Source organism: Numida meleagris, chromosome 2, assembly GCF_002078875.1.
Source record: "Numida meleagris isolate 19003 breed g44 Domestic line chromosome 2, NumMel1.0, whole genome shotgun sequence".
NCBI classification, from domain to species: domain Eukaryota; kingdom Metazoa; phylum Chordata; class Aves; order Galliformes; family Numididae; genus Numida; species Numida meleagris.
The window spans coordinates 52,752,997-52,765,865 of NC_034410.1; the positions used below are offsets into that span (position 1 = coordinate 52,752,997).

Here is a 12,869-nt window from a genome sequence, read left to right on the forward strand (position 1 = left end):
TACAAGGAATTCATATTTAGCCTTATGAATACATAATTCCATGTTCAGTAGTGTTGTTTTTGAAGTTCTAAGTATTGTCTGATATAATTAAGTAGATGTACACATTTCACAATGAGCATATTATACCTACATAGTGATTTTATTATAGTTACATGTAATGCTTTATCTTCCTAAAAATATGTAATAATTAACTTAATTATTGTACAGCATTTAATCAATTCTCCAAAGAGTGCTTTAAGAATGGTAAACTGTAAAAGACGGAACAAATATTTCTTGCTTTTAACTGCCTTTACAAGATTTCATTAAGCATACTAGAACATAAATTTCATAAGAATGAAATTCATTTTTTTCATTTGCCCAAGTCTTAGAGATAAAAGTCTCATTTTGAGAACTTGGGTTTAAAGACTTTAATCAAGCTTTATGGACATATCCAAACAGATATTTGAAATTAACAATGAAGTAAACGATATAAATAAGCATGAAAAAATCCTGCATATTAAGGCCCAGAAGAGAAATAAATTGGAGGAGAACAAAAAAATACACTGCTGTTGAGTTTATTTAAATTACTTTAAGCCTTGCTGAAATAATGAAATTATAATTTGCTAACTATGACTAAACCAGTTTATAAAACGAGACGAAAGCACATTTGAGAAGCAAACTGAAAAAAATCTTTCTAAACATAAATAAACAGTGCAATATAGCATAACAGTAAACAAATCAGATACTTGTAATTACACATAATTGAGAGGATGTAGTGCACAGGGAAAGTCCACTACTGGGATAAGTAGTGGACTTCATAACATTTTCCTCCATACATGAATTCATGAAGCCTGAAGAAGATGGATTTTCTTATCTGTACTTCATTAAAAGTATTCTCAAATCTGTTTAATAGATAATTTTGGTGTTGAACACACTTTCAGCTTTTCGTATTAGAATCAAGTACATAATCTGCTGTATGTACTGCAACCTACTAAATTAACTTGTACAACTAATTAGTACAACTTTTAAAGCACAATGCTCAGATGATTGTAACAAGCATTACAAGCGATATGAGTTGAATTAAACATTCAAGCATGAAAAAAAATTTATTCGGTTTCAAATACATAACCAAAAAATGCAAGCCATTAAGTGCAGATTATTCATTCAAATATGGAGTTATTAATTTCTCTGTGAATATTCCAGGATTTAAAATGAATGCTAAGATTTTCATGAGCATATTTATTACTAAGATTATATATTTTTTTTTGATGGATTTGAGAAAATATACTTATTCAGAGATCAAAGTCACCCTTTGTCCAAGAAAAATCTATTCCTTTTAGTCATTATGTTGTAGAGTTCCAGATATCAAATTATTTACAAAAACTACATGTTCTATAGTGTAGGAAAATAGAGTATGCTGTGGAGACAGAGTCCTAAGCCCAATGAGGTTTCCACCTTTTTTAACCTGTAAGCATTGCTCTAGAGAACATGATGAAAAATTTTGAGTAAAACAGCAGAAAACTCTTTGCTTAGCATGCCAACAGTGAAATAGGAACAATCACTTCCTTTATTACCACTGGTATACAACTATATTTTCTGGAACTGAAATATATGTAAAAGTGTTAGATTTAACCTCATTTTATTATTGATTGATCAGCAGCCTTACTAAAATTTGGATGATTAAACTCTGAATTACAGGACACTTCACACACAGGATTGTAATATTCTTTTTCCAGAAAACCAGCAAAATTAGTCATAGTATCAAAGTTGTGATATAGTTGTGATATGTCAAGATGTATTTTTTTTTTTTCACAGAATTATTTAATTTGGAGAAGACCTCCAAGTGTCATCTAATCCCACTTGCTGTCTGAATTAAACACAACTTCAAAGTCGGGGTTTTTTCTCATGACCATGTCTAGTTCAGCTCCGTTAAGCTCTACATCTTCAAGAAACTATTTCTAGCGTTTGACGAAAATTTTGAAAATTTTCCGTGATAAATCATTATACCCCTTGCTTCAGTCTGTAATGAGTGACATTTGTCCAGTCACTGTGCACCTCAGAGGTGCAACCACTGCTCAATTAAAAAAAAACCACGAAATATACTGTGGCCAACAGTATTGGTTAGCTATATTAAGGGAGAGGGGAATAACTGAAGAGTCTGCCTTCTCTCTTCTCTAGCAATACTCTTCTAGGCATCTGAAGGTTGTTCCAAATGCGATCTCTTATCTAGGCGAAGCAGTCAGAGTTCAGTCAGATTCCCCTGATGTACTAATTCCTTCAAGCCTCTTCACCACCTCAGTATGAGGAGAGTGACTGAGAGTATTCACCTGAGTATGAGGTGAGGTATATGAGAGTCAGAGACAAGCACTTGCCAAAAAGAGCATATATCTCATATATATGAGCTATATATTATATATAAGATATATCATATAAAAAAAGGTACCAAGGTATCTAAAGGGGAGCTACAGGAAAGAAGGTGACAAACTCTTTAGCAGTGTCTGTGGTGATAGAATAAGGTGAAACAAGGTAGAAGAGGGTAGTTTTATTTTAGATGCAAGGAAAAGTCCTTTATAGTGGTGTATGTGAGGCAGTGGAACAGGTTGCCCAGAGATGTGGTGAATGCCCCATACCTGGAGACTAAGGAGGAAAGGGCAAACTTACTGTGCTGTGAATCCTACCTTTAGTAGTCCCTTCCAGAGATGTTAAAAGCTCCCAGAACCTGTTGTTTTAAAAAAAAAAACACCATAATTTTAAAATTATTTCATTTGTATTTATGGGAACTGCATTAAGTTTAAGGTAAACGATTATTTCTCTGTAAACTGAATCCCTGTATTTTGAATATATATACTTTTCTACTTTATAAAATTAAAAAAAACTGAAAAGGTTGTCTAAGTGCAGTTTCTCTCTATAATGCATAGTGAGATTCAGTTTGAATGTCAGGAAAATTTCATCTCTGAAAGAGTGGTAAAACACTGGAATATGTCACGCAGGAAAGTTGTAGAGTCGTCATCCCTGTAGGTGTATAATAAATGTGTACATGTGGCACTTACAGACATGGATTAGTGGGAATGCTGATGAACTGACAGTTGGACATGATGATCTTAGTGCTCTTTCCCAACCTTTATGATTGTATTATTCTGTGATAATAAATCATATTCATATTTATATGCGTGAGGTCACCCACAAGCATTTTGACATATGTGTTTTTTATTTTCTTTCAATATGCACATCATCTTTTTCTGTGAAAGAAAACTAAAATGACCTTGATCATCTATCAGCAAATTTGGATAACTAAGCTGAAGTAGTAGAAATTTAGTTCTTAAATATAAAGGTCATGTTTTTGATGTGGAAGAGTCTTTCATATCAATTGCAGTTTGGCTCAAAATCAATTTCCATTCCTGTTGGTTTCAGCCCAAATAAAATTAATTGTAACTGCTCCAAAACCACTCATTAATGAGACTGGAGAATAGATTCCTCTGTTCAGATTTCAGTTGTAGAAAGATGAAAAGGAAATAAAAAAAAAGATTTTTGATAAAAGTTATACAGACCTTTGAATGGAATCTTTAAATTACTGCTTTAGTATGTTATTGTTAAGCAGAGCATTACTCTGTTCTTTTAATAAAATGAATAATTCCTTAGATATCAGCTCCACACTGATCTATACAAGTGAAGAGTCTATTGCAATATTTGTACTGTTTATCTTCTGAAGCCATCTTATCCATCTTATTTTAGGAAAACATAATATGAAATGCAAGACAAAATAGAAACTTTTTTCATCCTTTTACAAACCTGCATTTTTTTTTTCAAACAGCTGCACTCTGTATTTTCCCAAAGAACTATTTTATTTCTAAACAAAGTAAATTTTCTTCTCTTTGTCTTCAAAACAGTAATGGACCTTAACTGTTAATAACAATCTCAGTGTTGCAATCGCGTTCAAATATGTATGTGTTTATTTGTATATCAGAATGTTTTCTGAGTTGAAAGACATTTTGAAAACATCAAAAGATTCAGAATAATGAAATTCTGCAAAATTCTAAAAAGAAAAATTATGCTACTACGTAAAATATGAATCAAGGTCCAAAATGCGTATCTGTCTTCAAGCTCTTCAGCATCACTGGATGTTTAAGATCTAGCCTTAATGAATGTATCTGGCCATATGGGCTACAGTTCAGAAAATTTTTAACCATTTTAGAAGCAAGAGACCGGACTCTGCTGTATGTCTGAGATAAGAAGAAAAAAGTCATAACGAAACAGTAAACTATTTTTCAAGAGAGAACGTAATAGGTCAATCGTGGAATAGACAAATATACGTTCCTAGGCTTGAATTCCCTATCAGATCATGGTTTCTAAAGTTTGACTATGCAAAAGTGAAACAATATATCCTTCATGTGTTGCTTACTCTACTGTATAAAAGCAGATGTGTTCATTTTCAGCTCAGAATGATGAGAAGGTTATTACTGGTTAGACTGAAATATTTGGAGTAGCCGCTTTGTCTAATAAAAGTTTGTAGGATTTTTAAGAACCAGCTCTAAACTATATATTCTATTTCAGGAGTATATTTACGGATGAGTTTTTCAAAGAATTTCTTAACAGTGCAGAAAAATCAGAAAGGTATTTGTAAAAGAAAGCCTGCCAAAGACCTGTATGCAATATTGATTAAGAAAACCATTTATTTCTCTGCTGTTTCTGCATGGAAACCAGACATTTTCAAAATCCAAGACCGCAAACTTTAACTCTCTGATTGTGTTCTTACTCTGATATCAGAACAAGAGTTGACATTTCAGGCAGATAAGCAGTACTATAAAAATAGAGTCCTTCTGAGTAGCTCTACTAAAATGGCAAGCATACCATAATTTACCCTAATCTCTGCGAGTGGTCAGTCACTGGAAGATTCTGTCCAGGGCAGTGGCCATGGCACCAAGCCTGCTGGAGATCAAAAAATGCTGGGTCAACACTTTTGCAAATAACCTCCTCTCTAGCATGTCAGACCCTAATCTGTATTTCTAAGGCTATTAATTTTTAATTGATATTTTCTGAAGAGAATAGACTTTCTGGCTTGTACTCAAATCTAATTGCACTGTATCACTTGTGATAATGCAATCTTTGTACCCTCAGCGAGACTGGTTGTTATGCCCAAGACTGAAAGCATACAGTGAGGTGCAAAAGTCCTGTTCTTTGTGACTAATAAAAATCAAGGTTTCAGCATGGTGCTCAGATGTCTGATAGCAGACACCTACTTCAACAGTGCCAATTCTAACTTTTACGACTATGAATCAATCATATTGCCCCATAAATAGTAAGCAAACTAAGAAAACCTTGCAGAGTTCGTCTTGCAAACATCTGGCTACACACCGGTATCTTTCCCTGAGTAGGGACAACTTTCAAGGTGGACAAACAGACACCCAGGAAGTGGTGACTCTATGACAGGGCCTGAACAGTAAGTTATTTATTGTTTTTAATCCATATTAACTTTGCTATTTTCCAAATGTAACTACCTTCAGTGTATTCCTTGGAAAGTAAATTTCATTGTATCATTACTTACGGAATTACATCCATCTTTTATAAGATTCTGCGGAGAGAAAGTGAGTGCTTTATTGTGCATGCACATGTGCAGCTGAGTATCTTTATTGCCACTGCATTGCACGAGGGAATATGATGAGTAGCTCAGTGATTGAACATCGTGACAACTGTAGTATGAGCAAAATGTTGTTGCATGTGTAGTATTCTTTTTTCCAACTCAGAAAAAAGGAAAAGATTTCCTCATCATCAGCACATGAGCCCTGATAGCTGCTTGCAGGTAAGCACCACCATGAGATCTGAAAATGTTGTTTTACACAGACTCTATTGTGGAAGGATGGAAGTTTGTGATCAAAGATCGTGAGGGTGCTTCCTCAAAACACTGGCAGAGGACGAAATACAGACCTCCTTGCAGAATGCAAACTGGCCCAAGACAGAACTCTGGAACTTGCGAAGTTTCTCTGTATCACCAGGCAAATTTTAGAAGAGCACATAACTACTGCATTCTAAACTAGTGTAATTCATCTTACCAAGAGCACTGCTACAACAGGACATTTCTCTGCCTGCTTTTGAGTTTTTCCCCAGTCTAGTTCTAAACAAAGGAGAAACACTTGATCCCCAAGCACAAATTCTACTGCACGAATGACCACCACTGTTGGGATTATTTTCCTCATATTTTCCTCTGTTCTTAGAACTATTTATTCTGTGTAAGTTATTTTTCTACTCATTCCTTCCTTTGTTAAAGAGTCCGCTAGTTCTTTCAATGTTAAACTATTATGAAGAAACTGAAAAGCTGAAATTATGAGAAATAGAAATCCATTATTCCTTTGTTCCCTAAGTTTTCCAAAAAATTTCAATTTTATCTATGCATTCCCTTTATATTAATTTTCCTTCCCTTAAACATCCTGATATTATATATTTTTCATCTACTTCAGAACTAGAAAAAGAAGAAGGCATACCTCTGCCAGTTCTTCTTCCTGTGCTTTAAAAGGGTACTGAAAGAAATGGAAGTATCCAGTCTATTAAGACTTGGCTTTGTGGCATCACGTACTACCAAATATTTTTTTTCTGACAACATAGTGCGCTAAGTAATGCTGGCCTTGCAGGCACGATTTTCACCTTTCAAAACGGGAAAAGGGTCCTTGTAGCAAAGCTATTAAGGCTAACTAGAAGGGATCTAAACTAAGGATGAAGTGGGAAGGGGTATTAGCAAGACTACTCATGATAACGTGTGTTATGACATAGCTGGATAAGTGGGAGAAGGTGCTAGTGGGTGCCCTCAAACTGCCCTCTGGAGATGCGCTGACTACATTGCTGCACATCAATGAGCCAGAAACTACTGAGACAACAAGAGAAGGCTAAAGGGAAACTCAGGGGAAATAATTCAAAGGTAGTAAGGAGTTATCCCCTAAGAAGGTAGTTTTGTTGTCTATGCAGCTGTAGTGCCTGTACACCCATACACACAGCCTTGCAAATAGCTTTTGAAGACACCCAGTCAGTAGAAAACCATGACATAGTTGCCATGACTGAAAAAAGGTGAGATTACTCCTACAATTAGAGTGTAGCTTTAGACAGAAATGAGCTGTTGAGAAGTGATAGGCAAGGATAGAGAAGTGGAGACATTGCTCCCTACTTCAAGAAAGGAAGAAACTGTAGAGAGCTGTCGCTGAGTATATCGGTGAGAGTCCGAGACTGAGGAAACAAATAGAGAATTCTAGTTGTTCTCTTCTACAAGCTGTCTGATCAAGAATATTATTTTGATTAAGCTTTCTTCCTCCAGTTACATGCTCTCATCCCGTTGAGGGATTTCAACCATAGTGACATCTACAGAGAAAGTAGCACAGTGAGCTACAGACAATTGTTACCGAACTCCGGCGACCCTTTTAGTATTGTTCTTGCACGAAAGGAACCTAAACCCGGTCCTGGCCAAATACCACACACAGCATCAATATGATGTGCAGCAAAATGGCGTTTATTGGTAAAAGCTAAAGAAATATATAGTGTTTCTTATCTTCTTGCTAGACTGTTCCAGAAGCTCACGCGGTGCTCCTGGCCAATCATATTGAATCTCCCGCTTCTGACCTGTCACTTCCGACAGGCCATACACGGAGTTGTTGTGCTCCTAATTATGAAAACTGAGAAGCTCAACCCCCTGTGTCCACGACACAGGCTCAGCCTCTTAGGCAAACCAATAACAAGCATATGGGGAAGGGCCTTTCTGCGTTACAAACCGAGGTCCGTTACACGCCTACAACAACATCTCCCCCTCCCCATAAACAATAAGATTTTATCCCGTAACAACACGACCGCAAACACAACCGCAAGGATCTTATCCCTAACCTTATCCCTAACCTAGGCTATTTATTGTTAAAACTCTATAACACACACGCATACATAATATGAATGCCTATTATTATCCTAAAACTTACACAGCCTATGGCTGCGTTCTAGGCTAATTAAATTTCCACGTCTTCACACGCTATAAAACATACTTTCTGTAGCTGTAGTGTAGCGGTTATCACGCTGTAACCTACAAAGCAAGGCATGCATAACACTAAGGATGCTATACCTAATTCTCTAAGCTTCCATACAAACCCAGGTCTTGGACCTCTAAACTACAACAAAGCAGAGTTTGGCAGCGAAAACGCACTCTAAAACTACAATCCCAGATCAATAAATTGTATGTAAAGAGCCTTCTGTGATAAAGCTTATGGAATAGCTTTTTTCAAGATAACGATGACAGCCCTCAATAGGATCCCGGTCACCAACTCCCAGCAGGACAATAACAACTGACTTTCAAGCCATTTCCTGCAAATGGACTCTATGTAGATGACAAGATGCTTCAAGTAGTCAAGCCACCTTGCTCATTTTCCGTGCCACACAAAATGCTGCTCCAGGTGGCACAGATGGCTACTTCAAAGGATGATTCCCGAAGAAATCCTAGTCGAGATCTTCTCCCGGCTAGAACTTCAGGGCTTAAGTCTTCCCATCAACAAATCCTGCAAATGAAAGGCTCAAGTCTTGACCTCCATGGCCTAATGCCAATAGAGATCTATAGATACTCTATTCTACAAAACACACATTACACACTATTCAAACCTTCTAACATTACATCAACTCAACATCCTGACATTGATCCGATTGGCTGACCTGCAGACCAATCAAAACAACGCCAAGAATAGAGATGCTACAAACATCCCGTAGCGTGTTTACAGGAACGACTTCTGTGTCTCACTTCTCCTTTCACTGTTTCGATCCAGGCTTCTCAAGTTATGGCCTCGACTTCTCCAGGGGCAACTCCTGCAAACAAAACACTCAAATCCTGATTAATCCCTTCGTTTTCTACATATTTGCTGTCAGATGTCTCGCTGACATCCGGCTTTACCTTTCGCGATGGTACCCAAATAATTTTCCCAGAGTCTCTGTGTTTAACTGCTGCATATCCTCTGCCCCAAACCAAGATCATCCAGCCTGGCTCCCATGCGCCATCATCCTGCTTCACTTTAACCGAAGGTCCTTCACTTAAGACCTTAGGCTGCCAATGCTTTTGCACAGGCGTTCTCCTGTTGTCACCACATTCAAAGTGATTTAGCGCATAAAGAGCCTTTGCTAGTATCTCGGCTTGTCTGCTGACAGGTATATTCCCCATATATCCTTCCCCCTCCCCAAGGACACGTATCTTTTCCTTAAGGAGGATATTAGCACGTTCCACTATGGCTTGTCCTTGAGAGTTACCAGGGATGCCAATCTTGTGTTGAACGAGATGTGAAACAAGAACCCTTGTCCGTTTTAATTTGACTAGGCAGACCCATGACTGCAATAGCAGCTGCCCAATGACATTGCGCTGCTTTTGAATTGGACTTCGCATGCTGTGTGGCCACAATAACAGAGGAGGAAGTATCTATCGTAACTGCAAGCCAAGCACGGGGAGAAAAACGCTGTTCCCAAGTAAAATCTGTCTGCCAAACCTGTAAAGGTTTGAGACCACGAGGATTAACCCCCGCACTTATTGTAGGTGCTGAATTACAATGAGGGCATGTGTGAACCACATCCCTAGCTACTGACAAAGGGATAGAGCAAGCTCTAGCCAGAGCGCGAGCTCCTACATGAAGAGTGGAATGAAGGTCGCGAGCTTCTCGCACTGTAAAAACAAGCGTACTAGCTACTTTGTCTGCCATAGCATTCCCGGTGGTAAAAAAGCCTGGCACATCCGAATGACTTCGAACATGCAGAACTGCTATAGCAGCCTCACGACAAGCCAAGGCTTCCTCTTAGAAACCTGCTGCTTCCGAACTCGGCTGTCCTTCTTGTCCCATACGGACCAGCAGCCTAGCTGCAAAAGCTGAATCGGTAACAATGTTACAAGGAGTATCATGAAAGAGACGCATCGCTAATGCAACCGCCCTCACCTCAATCATCTGCACACTAACTGTCTGATCCATAAAAACAGCAGATTTCCAAGCATTGCTTATATCCTGCCAAACCACTGCTCCCTGGCAGGTGGCTGAAGATGCATCTATAAACAGCGTAGGCCCCTCTATCGGAGAAGTTAGAACACGAGACCGAAGAGAAACCTTGAGAGGTCTAGCCAATTCAAAAATAGAGAGCGAATCTGAATATACTATTTCCCCTCCCCAACCTTGCAATCCTGCAAAAAGGGTCTCAGGGAGTGGCGAGGCATTACGAAAGGCCTTCTGCAAATATATTACTTCTGGCTCTTTCGCTAGAGCCCGCAGAGAAAGCAAGCGAGACTTCCTAAGAAGCATCGCAAGAATCTCTAACCAAGAGGTATAGGCACGAGTGAGCTGAGTGGAAAACAGCCACCACAATGGTTGTGGCTTTGCACTAAGGGAATGACCCAAAACTGCAGCAGCTCCTGCTTCACAACAACAGACAGCCAGCTCTAAATTCCGAGCCGGGTCAAATCGTGAGAGCGAACTGTCTAGACAGGTGCACATAATTTCTTCCCAAGCTGCAGCCATTTCTGGAGTAAATTCTCTGGGCTCCTTAGGGTTCAATCCCTTCAACTGATCATAAAAGGGCTTCATCATTCGTGGAGGGATGCCCAAGGCACCCCGAACCCATTGGATAGCCCCTACCAACTTCTGAACATCCCATAAAGTGCTGACCTTCAATTGTATGTTAAGGCCTACAGGTCGGACCAAATCAGGCCCATACTTGTATCCTAAGTATTCTACTCCTGGACCTCTCTGAATCTTCTGCTCTGAAACCCTAAAACCTGTGGTGGTAAGGGTAGCAATCACTCGTGTCTCAAGCGCTTGTAGGTCCTGCTCAGTCGAAGCTGCAAGTCCTTCATTCGTCAGAGGTGCAGACTTCTGCTTATCCACAACATACTTAATAATCTCTGCCGGTGTAGTTAATTTTCCAGGGGCTGATCGCAAAATATCCCTCACACTCTCATGGGACTTCTGCTTAAGGCAGTCCACAATCACTGGATTATGCACCGCCCTAGGTAGGTCCGAGCCTTCCACGGCTTTCATCAATCTGTTAGCAAAGTCCTGAAACGATTCATTTGGGCCCTGCTCTATCTCTGTCCATGGGCTCGCAGGGGCTGCAGTGCGAGCAAACTTCCTGAACGCAGCAATAGCTGCTTCAGAAGTTACTAGCACTTCACCCCGTCGCAGCAATGCAAGCTGACCGTGGGGAGTCCTGCATCTTCCTGGAGCGGTACCCATAAGCCTGTGTAAATTACTACCAAACGCAGGGTGAAGCAGATCATTTTCCGCTGCTGCCAGCACCGTCTTGAGCTGAGTGCTCCACTCCTCCTTCCAGAGGGTGTATTGCACTGGCTCAAGAATCATGCGCATAAGATTTTCAATATCATGTGGGAGCAACGGTCCCGGTGCTGTTAAAGATTCCAGGGCATTTAAAGTAAGAGGCGATCTTAGCCCCTTTTTCTCCACAGCATCCACCAACCGCGCCACCCCTTTCACATCCAGCGGAACCCATCTCGCTTCCCCGTCATCTTGCATTGCAACCGGAAATGCATGAACCACTTCTGATAGGCCCTTCTCATCTAATGTTTCTGCTATCTTGGCCCAATCAGCAATCCGAACACGCCCACTGGACCCTCCTTGAATACGCCCACTCTCTCCTCCCCCCTCGATCCGTGCACACCCATCAATCCCGCCCCCTTGCATCATTGGCTTTTCCGATGTAACCCCTCCTTCGGGCGGACCAAGGGGCACGGACGGACCGCCCCTTGGGGGGTGGATACAACCTTCTCCGATCTCCGCCCCTGAAACATCATCCAATGAAGGATACAATGATTGACGTGGATAGGGAGGCGGATACAGAGGAGGAGTCTCGAGAGTCTCTCGCGCGATGATTGGCGAAGACGACGGTGGGTGTTGCAACACTCCCCCTTCGCATTCCTCAGCGGTGATTGGCATCTGGTGGGTGGTGCCCGAAGCAGAAGCGAGCGGCGTGGCCGGCGCCATCTTGGCCGCGGCGCTGTGGAGGGGGTCTGCTCCCTTTGGGGCCAGGAACGGAACCCGAACCTGTGGCAAAGCTGGAACCGGCGCCTGCAGCAAGTCCGTGGCCGGCAGCCGCGCCGGGACTGGAGCCAGCGGCCGAGCCGAAGCTGTCGCCAGCGGCGGTGCCGGGGCCGGGGCCGGCGACTGCTCGACCCGAGCCGCATCACGGGAATCGATGAACGGCAGCGGCAGCGCCTCTTGAACCGATAAGCCGTCCTCTGGATTCCTGCAAAAAACACTTTCTCCCGGCCTGCTAGGGCCTCCCGGATCCAAGGAATCCCCAAAGGAATTTCCTGGATCCTGCCCAAGACCGAGGACGTCACGCACGGTATCGGAAAACTGCTTTTCCTCTCTGGCAGCTTTTAAAGCGCCGAGGATTAATCCCCAGGTCTTTAACTCAGCAGACTTCCTAACCGACATGGCTCTTTGAGCAAGAGCCATGGTAAAGGCATCCCACTTTTGATAATTAAGTATATCACGTGGGGTTTTTATCGTGCCCTCTCGGTCTAAACGAGAAAGCACCGCAGCAATTTCGTTCTCAGAAGGAGAATTCTTCCCGCAATAAACTTTGCAAAACGAAAGCAATACCTTAATAACTTGTTCCATGGCTGGAGTTGTGGCGTCTTCCCCGCCGATATGTCTCAGGAGACTTACCCTCTCTCTTGTGCCGGTAAGGCTCAAGACCCCAGGCCTTCTGCAAGCGCTTCCCCGCTGCAGGCTATGGTGCCAGCCTAGCACCCGTGCAAACCAACACAGCATGGGTCCCGGGTTTCGGCACCATTTGTTACCGAACTCCGGCGACCCTTTTAGTATTGTTCTTGCACGAAAGGAACCTAAACCCGGTCCTGGCCAAATACCACACACAGCATCAATATG

General features: G+C 41.2%; 1 protein-coding gene across 1 annotated transcript; it reads right to left on the reverse strand.

The window, feature by feature from the left end:
- Positions 539-12,599, reverse strand: LOC110393473. The gene is given in 5 exon segments (XM_021386365.1): positions 539-2,306; positions 2,658-2,698; positions 4,828-4,905; positions 8,356-9,239; positions 9,241-12,599. Coding segments are annotated over 2 exon segments (3,837 nt in total). The 3' UTR covers positions 539-2,306; positions 2,658-2,698; positions 4,828-4,905; positions 8,356-8,761.